We start from the raw sequence: 13029 nt of genomic DNA on the forward strand, positions 1-13029 counted from the left end.
GGGTGACATGAATTCAACAGGACTTCCGTCTTCATTTATAAAAAGGCAGAGAAAGTAAATTCAAATTTAAAGTTCGTATTAGACTTGGGCTGAAAAGAGTACACCTGCCTAAATCTCTTTCTAGTTTCAGTTATTGTCTATATACAAAGAGATTTCATTTACAGTGCGATGGGATTTTTCCGAAATGGAATTTTAAAATGCTGACTTTAATTAAATCGTACACTGAAGAAAACTCACAATAAAGACACTTACAAAACCCTATTAACCTGCATGCACACTCAGCTATTATTAATGCCTGTATCACACGCCTCCTGGTGGGGCACATGCTGTGTGCCAGGCACCACGCTGAGCCCAGAGGAGACAAAGCGTCACCCATCCCCCAAATGTACATAGTGGAGAAGATAAGCAGAAGGGTGGCTAGCTTCTGTGCCACCAGGTAAAGCGGATTCTCAGGTAGTGGGAGGGGCCCACCCAATGCAGACCCTCCCACCCTACACAGCAGGGAGTGGGGGAAGAGGAGAGGAAGGGAGGGGGAGGCAGAACAATGCACTTGACCCCTGTGACCCTACAGATCTGATAAGCTACAGCCCAGGCTCTCCATCCTCTGCAAAGAGGCCACCAAGCAGATAAATGACACTCAAGTGGCCATGGAAGAAAGAATCACCCTTTGTCTCTATCTGTACTTCCTAGGACAGGAAAAGAGAAGCAAAAGATTCTTTTTCAAGAGAGGAGGTTTTTTTTTGTTTGTTTTGTTTTGTTTTTAAAAAAAAAAAAAAGAAAGAAAGAAAAATAAAAGCTGAGTTGAAAGAGAAAATAAAATTACCCAGAATAACTTATCCTTCAAGAACTCTGCTTATTCCAGGCTTCCCTGCATTCAGCTTGGAGAAGAGAAAATAACCAAGCATCGATCTACCAGACATCCATCTGCCACCTGCCACCACTGACCAGCCCCTCTGCACAGCCCAGCCTCCCAGGCCTGTATCACTGCAGAAAGCTCCCTAGGCCTCCCGTCCAGGCAGGGCAAAGGCTCAGCCCCTCCCCCTCAACTGACCCATCCACACTGCAGGCCTGTGGTCACCACGTTTGCTCACCTGTTAATTCCTGCTTAGCCTCTGGGCCAGCTTGGACCTTCCCTAGGGCTCCACACACTGATCTCCGCTATCCACTGAGCTGCCAGGAGACGAGGCATGGATGATTTTTTGCACAGACATGTTTGCCTCTTAGGCTTCTCTGAGTGCCATGCAAAGCTGTCTCCCACCAGACCAGAACCTGAAGACAAGGGTCACCCTCTTATCCATCTCTGTTTGCATTTGTAACCTTGATGGTGCCTGAGTTAGAGTAGGCATTCAAATTTTGCTTTTTGGCAAAGACTCCTGAAATGCTAAAATAGTTTAACAGCCCTAACTTAGAAAAAATTCTTCTAATGGGAAATTCTTTGTATCTCAAAGCCAAGAAGCCCACCCTTTTTTTTTTCTCTCAACAGTTAATACATAACAAGAAGTAAAGATTAACCTTCAGTTCATTATTCAATAAGTTACCTCCTTCATACTGAGCTAGTGGAATAATTCACTTAATTTACATTTTGATTAGTGGAAACACACATTTCAAATCTATAAATACAGTAAAAATCATAAAATTGTTACAAAAAGAATTTCATAAATATTACTGGCAATAAAAAAAGTTAAGTAAAATCACTTAATGGGTAGTGGTATCTTAACATAATAATGCTTCCAAATGAATCTGGAATATATCCACCAAATATCCACAAGCCCATCCCCCAATGAGGCTGAAATAAATGACATAATTAATAGGCTTTGGTTCTAATAGTAAAACCAAAAATCCCAGTTGAATAACCAGTTTTCTATGCAATTATCACAGTAACCTAGAATACAGAAAAATTAACCCCTTTCCTGAACAGGGCAGCCTACTTCCGTGTCATTAACATAGGATTTAAATATATACATGTATGATTACATGGACCATCAAATCACGATCGAGTGATTGAATTTAAATTAATCTCTTCCCAGAAATACAAGACTTGTCTCATAATTATATTTGGCCCTTTTATCTTATTGAAATACGAAAGCTTTGTGAAATCACTGAGTTGCTAAGAATTTGTTTCTTTTAGTTTTTGGCTTTTTTTTTAGCAAATGGAAGTGAAAGCTGCCCACAGATATGTGCGCGCGCGCGCACACACGAAATAGGAGTTCAAACTCTCTGGCCGTCAAAGGGAGACATACATTCATACATTTCTCAGGACTGGGAAAATACGCACGTTCTGTCTATGGTGGGAACAGAGGTGGGCACGTACGTAAAGCAAATTTAAAGGAAAAGTTATGCTCTTAATTTCTTTGCCAGGAGATGGAAAAAGGAAAACTCATCCAATCGGGCTTTTAATGCCTTCAAGTGTCCTGGAAAGGTTATTTGTAATAGTTCTAAAATACACAGAGGTCAAGCCCGAAACTAATGGGAACACCGGGTGCAATCAATATTACCTTAATTTAAATTCTTGTACATGATATTCTCTCCATCCACGCTAACCACGAAAATAACTCCTAACCAGATTTTCCAAGGGCACAGAAGGCACTTGAAGAGGAAACAAAAATAAAAAGCAAGCAAGCAAAAGGAACAGGAAAGCGCCCAGCCTCGGTCTCACCTCTGGCTCATCCAGCACCTCCTCCCCCAGCGGCGGAGGCGGCGGGAGCAGATCAAAGATGCCATTGCTGGAAGCCCTCCTGTCGGCGGGAGAGGCGAAGGTCTCCTCGGCGTCTGTTTCCAGCGCGTGGAGGTGGCCTGCTCCTTCCTGGCTCCAGTCCAGGTCTTCTTCCGACTGTTTCAAGGAGCTACTGCTGCTCTTGGGAAAGATCCCCGCCGTGGACAGGCTGCTGGGCACAGAAGTGTAAGACGACTGGGGCCCCGAGAAAGGCCGGCCCTCCGCGGCCAAGGCATTGGCCTCCAGGAGGTCAGGCACGGAGAGGCTGAGGCGACGGTCCAGGTGATGCCTGCCCCTTACGTCTAGGGGTTTATCGGGGTTCTTTTTCACCTTCTTCTTGCTCAGGTTGAGTAACAGCGGCCGGGTTCTCTGTTTGAATGAGCCCCAGACAGATGGTTTATCCAGATCCATGGCTGCATGAAGACCCCGGGAGTGACTCCCCGAAAGAGCGCGTCCAGACTGCAAACGTCAGGGACTCCTAGAGAACAGAAGAGAAGGAGAAGGAACATGAAACTTCTCCGTGGTGTCAGGGCCCATCCAAGTGGGAACCATGACTTGAAAACCATGCATGTTGCATCGAGGGAACAACAGTAAACCACGTGATTGGTACACGGACAAATATCAGGGAAAGATTAAGGAACTGAATTTTTAAGATTTTTTTTCATTAAAGAAGTTACAGAAAAGTTAAAGCAATGAATGAAACTATTTGGTTGACACAAGGAATGCTTCATAAAAAGAGCACTTTTGGGTTCTGGTTTATTTCACTCAGCATAATGCCCTCCAGGTTCATGCACGTTGTTGCAAAGGGACGCATGTCCCTCTTTTTATGGCTAAATAATATATCCATTATATACCCATACATACACATACTTATATATACATACACATACATATATATCCATATATAAATATATGTGTGTATATATGTGTGTGTGTATATATGATATATATACACATATATATGTATATATGCATATATATACATATATATGTATATGTATGTATGTATATATATACACACACACTTTACCCATTCAACCCTCAACAGACACTTGGGTTGTTTCCATATCTTGGCTATTGTGAATAATGCTGCAATGAACATGGGGTGCAGATATCACTATGAGATACTGATTTCATTTCCTTTGGATACATATACCTGGAAATGGGATAGCTGGATTATATGGTAGTTCTAGTTTTAATGTTTTAAGGAAACTCTGTACTGTTTTCCATTATTACTATTCAAATTCCTATTCCCACCAACAGTGTATAAGGGTTCCCCATTCTCCAAAACCCCACCACCCCTGATACTTGTTACCTCTTGTCTTTTTTATAACATGCTTGAAATGTGCTAAAAGAGTAGATTTTAGGTGTTCTCACCACATACAGACATAAAAATGGTAACTATGTGACGTGATGGATCCATCAATTAACTTCATTGTGGTACTCATTTCATAATGTGTGTATATTAAATTGATCAAGTTAGACATCTTAAATATACACATTTTTTGTTTGTCAATTATACATCAATAAAGTTTGCAAAAAAATTAAAAATATAAAGTACGACTTCTTATTTTTCTCTCCATGGAAAACAGAGCTCAAGACATTTCCCAAAACAATAACAGCATCTTTTAACCACTATGACCCAGGGAGGGCCTTTCCATGTCTCTAAACCCACAGTCAGCAAACAAATAAAACTTTATTTATAAACAAGGGCAGCAGACTGTAGTTCACCATTCCCTGCTTCAAACTTTTCATCTTCCTTTCCCGAGTTAAGTGTGTATTTTGAAGGACAAACACATACTCATATCAACTAGGGCTCCATCTAGTATCTTTAAAATTTATATTAAAATAACGATGAGTAGAGAGAAAAATATTTATAAAAGCGAGAGGTCTGTCCTTATTCCAATGTACCAGGTCAGAAGAACTGACAAAACTATAAAGGAAATTTTCAGAAAAGCAAACTTGAGAGCTTCAGCTTTTCTTCTCCTTTGTTCACATTGGATAATTTTGATTGATTTATTTTCAGGTTTACTCTTTCTTTCTCTTCTGTCATCGAACCCATATAATGAGTTTTTTTTGGGGGGCAGGGAGGTGGGAGGGCAAAGTGGGGATGATTATATTTTCCAGTTCTAAAATTGCCATTTGGTTCTACTTCATATCTCCTATTTCTTTATTGATACTTTCTATCTTAACTTTCATTTCAGGATTCATGGTCATTCATTCGAGCATTTTTATAGTAGCTGCTTTAGAGCCATCTTTTCATTGTCATCTGTTAACTGCCTTTTCCCATGTGATTTGAGACTGTTGCAGTTCTTCATATGCCAGTATGGATTAAATGTTCTTATAAAATCCTGTTCCTTATTTAAATCCATGGAGAATGTAGATTTTATTGTTTCGCCGGGTAGTTGATGTGGTTAGCTTCCGGCCATAAATTCCAACCAACCTCCTGGAACAGCTCAGTCGGTGCTGTTTGCAAAAGCTATGCAGGGTCATTGGGACCTGCAGGGGTGTGCACCTCCATGTAGGGGGCAGTCTGGCTCCTGGGTGGGGTCCCAGTCATAACCGGCCTTCCCAAAGCCCGCAATATGCTCGGAAGGATCAGATCCACGCATGTGCGTGTGGTGGTGAGTCCAGGAGTTACTTTATGGGATCATTTCCTAATCCCCTCCTAATCTGATACTGTCTGGTACCCTGAAACGCCCCTTTTCACTCTTCCAATCAGAAACAACCCACTTCTAGGACAGTATCAGTGTAGTGGGAGGATTGAGAGATATTTAAAAAAGAAGGAAGAAGGAAGGAAGGAAAGAAGGGAGGAAAAGGAAAGGAGGGAGGGAGGAAAGGAGGAATGAAGGGGAGGAGGGAGGGAAAAGAAGGATGGAGGGGAGAGAAGGAAAACCATGCAAGCAATGCTTTAGCCCTGCGTGTCAGAACGAGCACAGCTTTACCCAATACTAACTCAGGCTGTTTTGGCTCCTGTAATCTCCCCTTGCCAGCTGCTTTTGCTGCTGTTTCCTCTACCACAAGATAGCCCGGGAGTGGGGGGCATGACAAAACAGACAAAAAGGGAACAAAAAAGCGGAAGAGTTCTCCCTTCTCTTTGAGCTTCAGGGCTTCCCTTTTCTGCTCCTTCCGCCAGAACTACAGGTTGTCTCTTGGACCTCTGTCTGTGTCCCAATATTGACTTCTAGATTTTGGGCTGCATTGAATTCAGGCTGGGGGTTTAGCAGAGAGAGAGAGAGAAAAAAAAAGGAAGCCCCCTTCTAGTTCAGTGATATTGCAATTCTAGTATTCCTCCCTAATCCACATGCTGGTATTTACTTTTCAGAGACCTCAACTAACTTTAGGCATTTTATACAGGTTTGATGTTTGTGTTTATTGGGGGGGAAAGGTTGGAGTGGTTTTATTCCATTTTACTGGGAACCGGAACTCTTTTAATAAATTTTGCAAAAGCATTCTGACCATAATTGCCCCCATGTATGCAAGTAATACAGCCAGGTGTACACACTGCAAACATAGAAACATAAAAATATGTGCCCAAGAAAAAGTGTCCTTTAAGGTGTGCACAAAGCTAACACACTGTTGGACTGTGGTCCCTTTGATGCTTGAAAATGTGACCCCTGCGTCAACGCTGCACTCTTCAGAACAAAAGAAACTTAACAAAGAACAAATCTAAGCAGCAGTCACCTTTAAAGAAAAGCCTGGTGAGATAAATCCACCTCTCTGAGAATCAAACTATGTTCAGTTTTCCTCATCCTAAAGGATATTTATAAAGAAACGTACACATAATATTTGTTCCATTTTCTGCCGTGACCTAAGTTCATCGGTGATTGTCATCCACATCCAAAGAGCTGCGACTTAAAACGTAAGCCATGCTCTGCAAACCATCCCTGCACAAGCACAGTCTCTTCACAATACAAGATACCTAGACTACTGTACCTGCTAAACTTCAGCTTTCATGTATTGAAAGAAAATAAGCGTTCTGCTTCTTCAAACCACTAAGGGTAGGACAAAGTCTTTACAGGAAATGGTCCCAAGCCAAGGAGCCTAATGGAAATTTCATTTATTATGGTTTTAACCCAGACATCCTCCCCAGCTGGCTGCTAGCAATTGGCCAAATGGAAAACGAACCACAAACCTTTTAAACGCCAGCCCCAAAGGTTCTGATTGAATCTAAACAACAACCAGTATTTGAATAAGAAACACAAGGAAGCCAAGAGGTCCCGAGAATGACGACAGCTTAAGTTATTATTATTATGTGTATTAGACTCCTAGGGTGCTTCTTGAAGTTCTCCATGTGGGCAAATGTAATGAAAAGGCCTTGTTTTCACCATCAAAATACCAATGCAAAGGACAGCGCAGCAAGTAGTTATCACTAGTCAGAACGTGTCATTCACTACTGAGCTATCTTTTTTGTCTAACCATCAAGTTTTGTTTTGTTTTTTGTTTGTTTTCTCACCAGCAGAAAGAAAATTTCATATCACATCCTGATAAAATGGGGAGGAAAAAGAAGACTCTAATCTAAATTCAATCAAAGTGAAAATCTGACAGTGAATATGGGAAAAGATAAAGGCAAATGACATTCAACAATATTCAGATTTCTGATAGAACTGGGAGAAGAATCTATACACCTGGGTATATTTAAGTGTTCTTGTAACAGAAACAACCCATCCCTCCATCAAAGGAGACTATCCTTAATAGAAAGGTCTCTCCAGATCAGCTCCATGTTAAGGAACAGACGACTTTTATTGCTGAATAATATTCCGTTTCTATGGATGGACCACAGTTTATTCATCCACTCACCTGTTGAAGGACATCTTGGCTGCTTCTATTGTTTGGCAATTGTGAATAAAGCTGCTGTAAATATTTGTGCACACAATTTTATGCAGACATAAGTTTTCAGCTCATTTGGGTAAATATCAAGGAGTATGATAGCTAAATCATATGGTATCTGTGTAACTATAGACATCCTTTAATAATCATCCGTCATATATTTTCTTAATTTTCACAATGGGCACTTTCCCCACACTTTGCTAAATTAATTCCTAAGTACCTTACAGTTTAGTAATTAGTATTATTTTTCTTATGTGTGCTTGTGAATTCCTAGTATACAGGAAAACAATTGACTTTTTATACATGAATTCTAATTCCAACCATCTGGCTGAGTTCATTTATTAACCCTAATGATTTATCTCTAAATTATAATTAATTTCAGTTTTCAATGTAGACTTATAAATTATTTTCAAATAAGGAAAGTTTTGTCTCATCTATTCCAAAACACTTTTTTTTCTTTTCTTTGTGCACTGACCAGGGCTTCCAATTCAATATGTCACAGTATATATGTAATATTTATCTTTATCTCTTGCCTTCCTGATTAGTCTTACAAGAGACTTATCAGTTTATTACTCTTTTCTAAAACTCATTTTTCCTTTGTTGAGTTATGTATGTTCTTATTTTTTACTATTTCCTTCTTTCTCTACCCTTTGAGTTTGATTGGCTATTTTTTTTAAAAATTCTTGACATGGAAAATTAGATATTGATTTTTCAGACTGTACTGTTTTCTTATTTATGCACCTAATACTATAAATCCCCTCTAAGAGTGAGTTAGTTGCATTCTATAACTTTTGATATGTCCTATTTTCATTACCTTTCAATTAAAAATATTTCCTAAGTTCCATTTTGAGTTCTTCCATGACACACAGGGTTTTTGAAAGTGTTGTGTTTAATTTCTAAAATATATGGGACTGTCTAGTTATCATGGTATTTTGACTTCTAGCTTAATTCCTAAGGATTAAGTCAGAAAAAAAAAAATTCCTATGTTTCTGTTCTCCGGCAGTTGGATGCTTTCTCTATAGCCCAGCTTACGGTTTATTCGGCAGTTGCTGGGTTCTATGGATGTCAGTTAGTTGAAGCTGATTGTGTGTTTCGATTTGCGTTCTTCGGATTCTTTCTTGTTCTATCAGTAAAGAAGCGAGGACAGGTACTAAGAAACAGTAATGGTGTTAACAGAACTTCATAAAGGGAATGAGAGGAGGGAATGTTGGGATTGAGTCCAGCCAAAGGCTTCTAGGGCCATTCACTCAGAAGTTCAGATGTTCAGGGGATATTCTGAGCTTGGTGCTGGCTTCTCTGTGTTTGAGAACCTCCGGTGGAGAAGCCCAGTTCGCCGCCAAGCACAGGATAGTGGAGCCAAGAGAGAGGCCTGGTCTAGAGACAGACTTTGGAGAGACTGGCATTCATATGGGAATGGGAGGCACGGTAATGGATGAGACTGCCAGGAAGAGTATAAAAGGAAAAGACGGAATGAGCTTTAAGGAACTCCAGCCCTTAATAGTCTGTTCAAGCACGATTAACTTGAAAAGGAGACTCTAAAAAAACAATAAGAAGCTGTGGGCTTGGCGGTGCGGAGAATGTGGTGCCATGTATGATAAACGGAACTCGAAATAGAGAAGACAAAGGAAGGGCGTTTTATAGAGGAAGTGGTCAGGGACATCAGGTGTCGCTTGTAGGTGGCGTGAGGGGGAAGAAAACCTGAGTGGAGTAGGCTCAGAACGGAGTGGGAAAGGAAGAAATGGAGGCAACAGATTAGATGACTCTCAGAACACTGAAGGAGAAGAGGGATGTAGGTCAAGTTGAAGGATTTGATCATGGTTAGAGGTAGATGAATGTAATATCTAAATGCTAAAGGCACAGCTTCTATGGCAACAGTGCTCAATCAATAATTGTTTGTTGACTGAACTGCTACCCATCACTTGCCAACACATACACACACACACACACACACACACACACACACACACACACATTTTTTAAATTCCTTTATCAGGATATTTATTATCTGCCATGCAACCACAGACCGGAGTTTTCACTGTGCAATAAATAGTTGCATCGTCTTTACAATACACACCATGTACAGGAGAAGGTAATTCAGTTCTTCACATAATTGCGCTTAACGGCCCCACACTATGCTTTACCAGTCCTTACTTTGTACTAGGTTGATGCAAAAGTAATCACGGTTTTTGCAATTAACCTTTTAAACCACAATTACTTTTCCACCCACCTAATATCTAGGCCTGTGTCCCCTGCTTTACATACATCAGCAGCAGTGGTCAGAATGACCTCATGCAACATGTATTCTTACTCCAATGTTATAGGCCAGGAAAATGCAACTTGTCCAGGCTCAGAGTGCTGCAAACTGAAAGCCAGGCTTGTCTAGATCTGCACTGCTCCCCATGAGACTGCTTACCTAGGAAACACTGAAAATTAATACTGAGACATCAGTTTTCAATAAGGCAGTCTTTGAAAGCATATGACTCAAGATACTCAATGTTGTAGGGGTAAATTTATATGATTATCTGCCTAGGATATTAATTATGCTTACAACTGAATTTGATCAGAACTTGAAAATTAGCAAAATTTGAAACCAAGCCCAAATCTTCACAATGAAATCACTGAAAAGAGAATGATTCAGACAACCAAAGGGGTAGAGCTAAATCTGTATTATTATCTGCCTAAAACCTTAATTACACTTACAATTAAATTTGAAGAGAGCTTAAAAATGCCAGAATTTGAAACCAAGCCCAACATAGCCTAATTGCTTCAACAGGAGACATTGCAATAGATGCTTTAGAAATAGCATTCGATCCTAAGAGAAGACAGTAATGAAACTGGAGCAATTAAAAAGTCCTTATACTAATAGTTTAAACAATAATATCAATAACAGTGCACCATCCATTGATCCCCAATCTGAACTAAAAATCTGGCAAATGTGCTTCTCTCAAGTCGTAAAAAGCTACCAGTCACATCCAATATACAAAAAAAATATTACCAAGAAGAGTGTTTTTAAAAATAATAATAATTTTCCAGGGCTGACTCTATTCTCTTACCTCCTACAAAGCAATCAGGATGGAAGTGTTACCTGAGTGCCTACTGGGTCTTGCCAGAGTGAAACAAAAACTGCCCACAAGACGTGTATATGCTAATGGTAAGAATTCGGTGGAGGGCAGGGTAGTGTGTAGCACGTACCACAAATAAGCAGAAACAGAACCGGTGACCGTATTTAATGGAGTGTTAATTCTAGTGTATACAAAAGGAGAGAGTGAAAGAGAAAGCAAGGTGGGGAGATGTCCTCAAGGAAAAGGGAAGTGATGACAGTAAAATATAGATTTAAAAAGAGGAAAATGAAAGCAAAACCATATTCAAACCATTACACTCAGAACTAAACCAACTCTCTTCTAGAATGGCTGAAAACAAACAAACAGACACAGAAAAACTGACACTACAAAGTGTTGGCATGAATGCAAGGCAACTGGAACTCTCGTAAATGGCTGATAGTTATGAAAACTGGTACAGATACTTAGGAAAACAGTTTGACAGTTTCTTATACAACTAAACATACATTCACCACAAGGCCCATCAAGCCCACTTACAGGTATTTACTCAAGAGAAATTAGAACAGATAGGTATACACAATGACCTGTACAGAAATGTTTAGGAAAATTTTATTCAGTGTCGTCAAAAACTTAAAACAACACAACTTCCCATTAACTAGTGAATGGATTTAAATGATAAGGTACATCCGTACAATGGAATGCTACTCAGCAATAAAAAAGGAATAAACTAATACACAAAACAACATGGATGGATATAGAAGTGTTATGCTAAATAAAAGAAGCCAAACGCAAAAGGCTATATACTGCCTGAGACCATGTTTTGTGAGATTCTGGTAAAGGAAAAACTAGATGGATAGAAATAAGATCAGTGGTTGCTAGGGGCAGGGGGAGGGGATTAACTACAAAAGTGTTCAAGGCAACGTTAGATGGGTAACAGCAACTCTCTGCAGTATAATAGTGGTGGTGACTATAAGACTCTCTCTCTCCAACTCATACAACTGTATAGCTAAGAAGGGTAAATTTTAGTCTACAAATTCACCACAATAAGCCTGATATATAACATTTCCCTGAAAATAAGACCTAACCAGAAAATAAGCCCTGGCATGATTTTTCAGGATGACATCCCCTGAACATAAGCCCTAATGCGTCTTTTGGAGCAAAACTTAATATAAGACCTGGTCTTATTTTCGGGGAGACACCATATATGTGTGTGTGTGTGTGTGTGTGTGTGTGTGTGTGTGTGTGTGTGTATGTGTATATATAAAGTAATCGATCTGAACCAACAGTATTCCAATTAAGTTACACAGCAGTTCCTGAAAACAAACTGAAATGATGGCAAGTCACCTGAGTCCAGCCAATATGGAAAAGTTGTATGTCCCAATGTCACTCTTCAAATTAATCCTTCCAACATCACCAGCAGACCCCTTTGCACAGTATTTCAAAACGGCCTTACATTGTTCTGAATAAGGTATTATACGTTGACCTGTTTCATTTTCTGCTTAAACTTGTCCATCCCTTCCCTTTCATAAGGAAAGCCTGGTAAGGGGGGTGTGAGCCAAATGCCAGATGCCAGCACAGGCCGTCTGGCCCCTCCGTGAAACATTCTCTGTAGCTCTGGGTCTTGTCTGCCTCCATACCTCTCATCTCCTTCTCACGTCCCAGCCGTCAACAGGTAGGGGTCTGCAGAGTTGGGGTGAGTACCTCAGTGTGGGCCGGAGTTAAATAGTGGAACCTGTACGAATATGTATCTTTATGTTAAAACCGAAAAGGTAATTGTTGCTAAGATCTAGCACACAGATTGATCCACCCATTTGACAATATTTATCGAGCCCTGAAGACGCTGGTGTCCAAGTGCTGGGAATGTCACAAGGAACCAAACAAAGCTCTTGAACTCAGGGAATGTACATCCTGGAGGAGGAGATAGATTTTTAAAAAATTAAAACGAAAGTACAAACACACCACAAAAATATACGCATGCAATTCCCACAGTAAAAGGTGCTGATGGAGAAATATAAAGCCAGGAAGGGAAAGAGAACATGGTCCCCTCACCTACTCCATCTGTCAGCCAATCACGGGGCCGTTTTAGCTGCTTTAAAGGCAAAACAGAAGTTTCACAGGACAGACACAGATCACAGGCTCTCAGTACATCCAGCTGTGCTTCAGAGCGAGAGGCTGTAGAGTGAGTGAGTGAATGAGTGTGTATGTGAGTGTGTATGTGTGCGTGCGTGTACAGGAACACGTGTGTGTGCCTGGCTAAAGAGATTTAAAGATGTTACCTAGTTTAACTGAAAGAGATCCTTGCAAAGAAACTATGCACTGAAGATAATCCTAATAATGAAAAACGAGCAACACTATTAAAGAGTGGGTATTATACTCCTAGAATGAGCTTCTCTTTAATCAAACAGTTAATTAAAAATGTTAACGATG

General features: G+C 40.2%; 1 protein-coding gene across 5 annotated transcripts in view; it reads right to left on the reverse strand.

Annotated features, from left to right (window-relative positions):
* Positions 1-13029, reverse strand: part of MCTP2 (multiple C2 and transmembrane domain containing 2) — a 438899-nt gene that overhangs the window by 133675 nt on the left and 292195 nt on the right. For 4 of the 5 annotated variants that reach the window (XM_088789331.1, XM_074317382.2, XM_019726683.3 and 1 more), the window contains one exon: positions 2657-3191. In XM_088789331.1, coding sequence (XP_088645457.1) covers positions 2657-3124 — 468 coding nt within the window. In that variant the 5' untranslated portion in view covers positions 3125-3191. Of the gene's footprint in view, positions 1-2656; positions 3192-12239; positions 12335-13029 lie in introns of all 5 variants that reach the window. The other variant, XM_074317383.2, reaches the window with a different exon arrangement.

This window comes from Rhinolophus sinicus, chromosome 13, assembly GCF_057876585.1.
Source record: "Rhinolophus sinicus isolate RSI-liver-muscle chromosome 13, RSI-T2T, whole genome shotgun sequence".
Taxonomy (NCBI): Eukaryota; Metazoa; Chordata; class Mammalia; order Chiroptera; family Rhinolophidae; genus Rhinolophus; species Rhinolophus sinicus.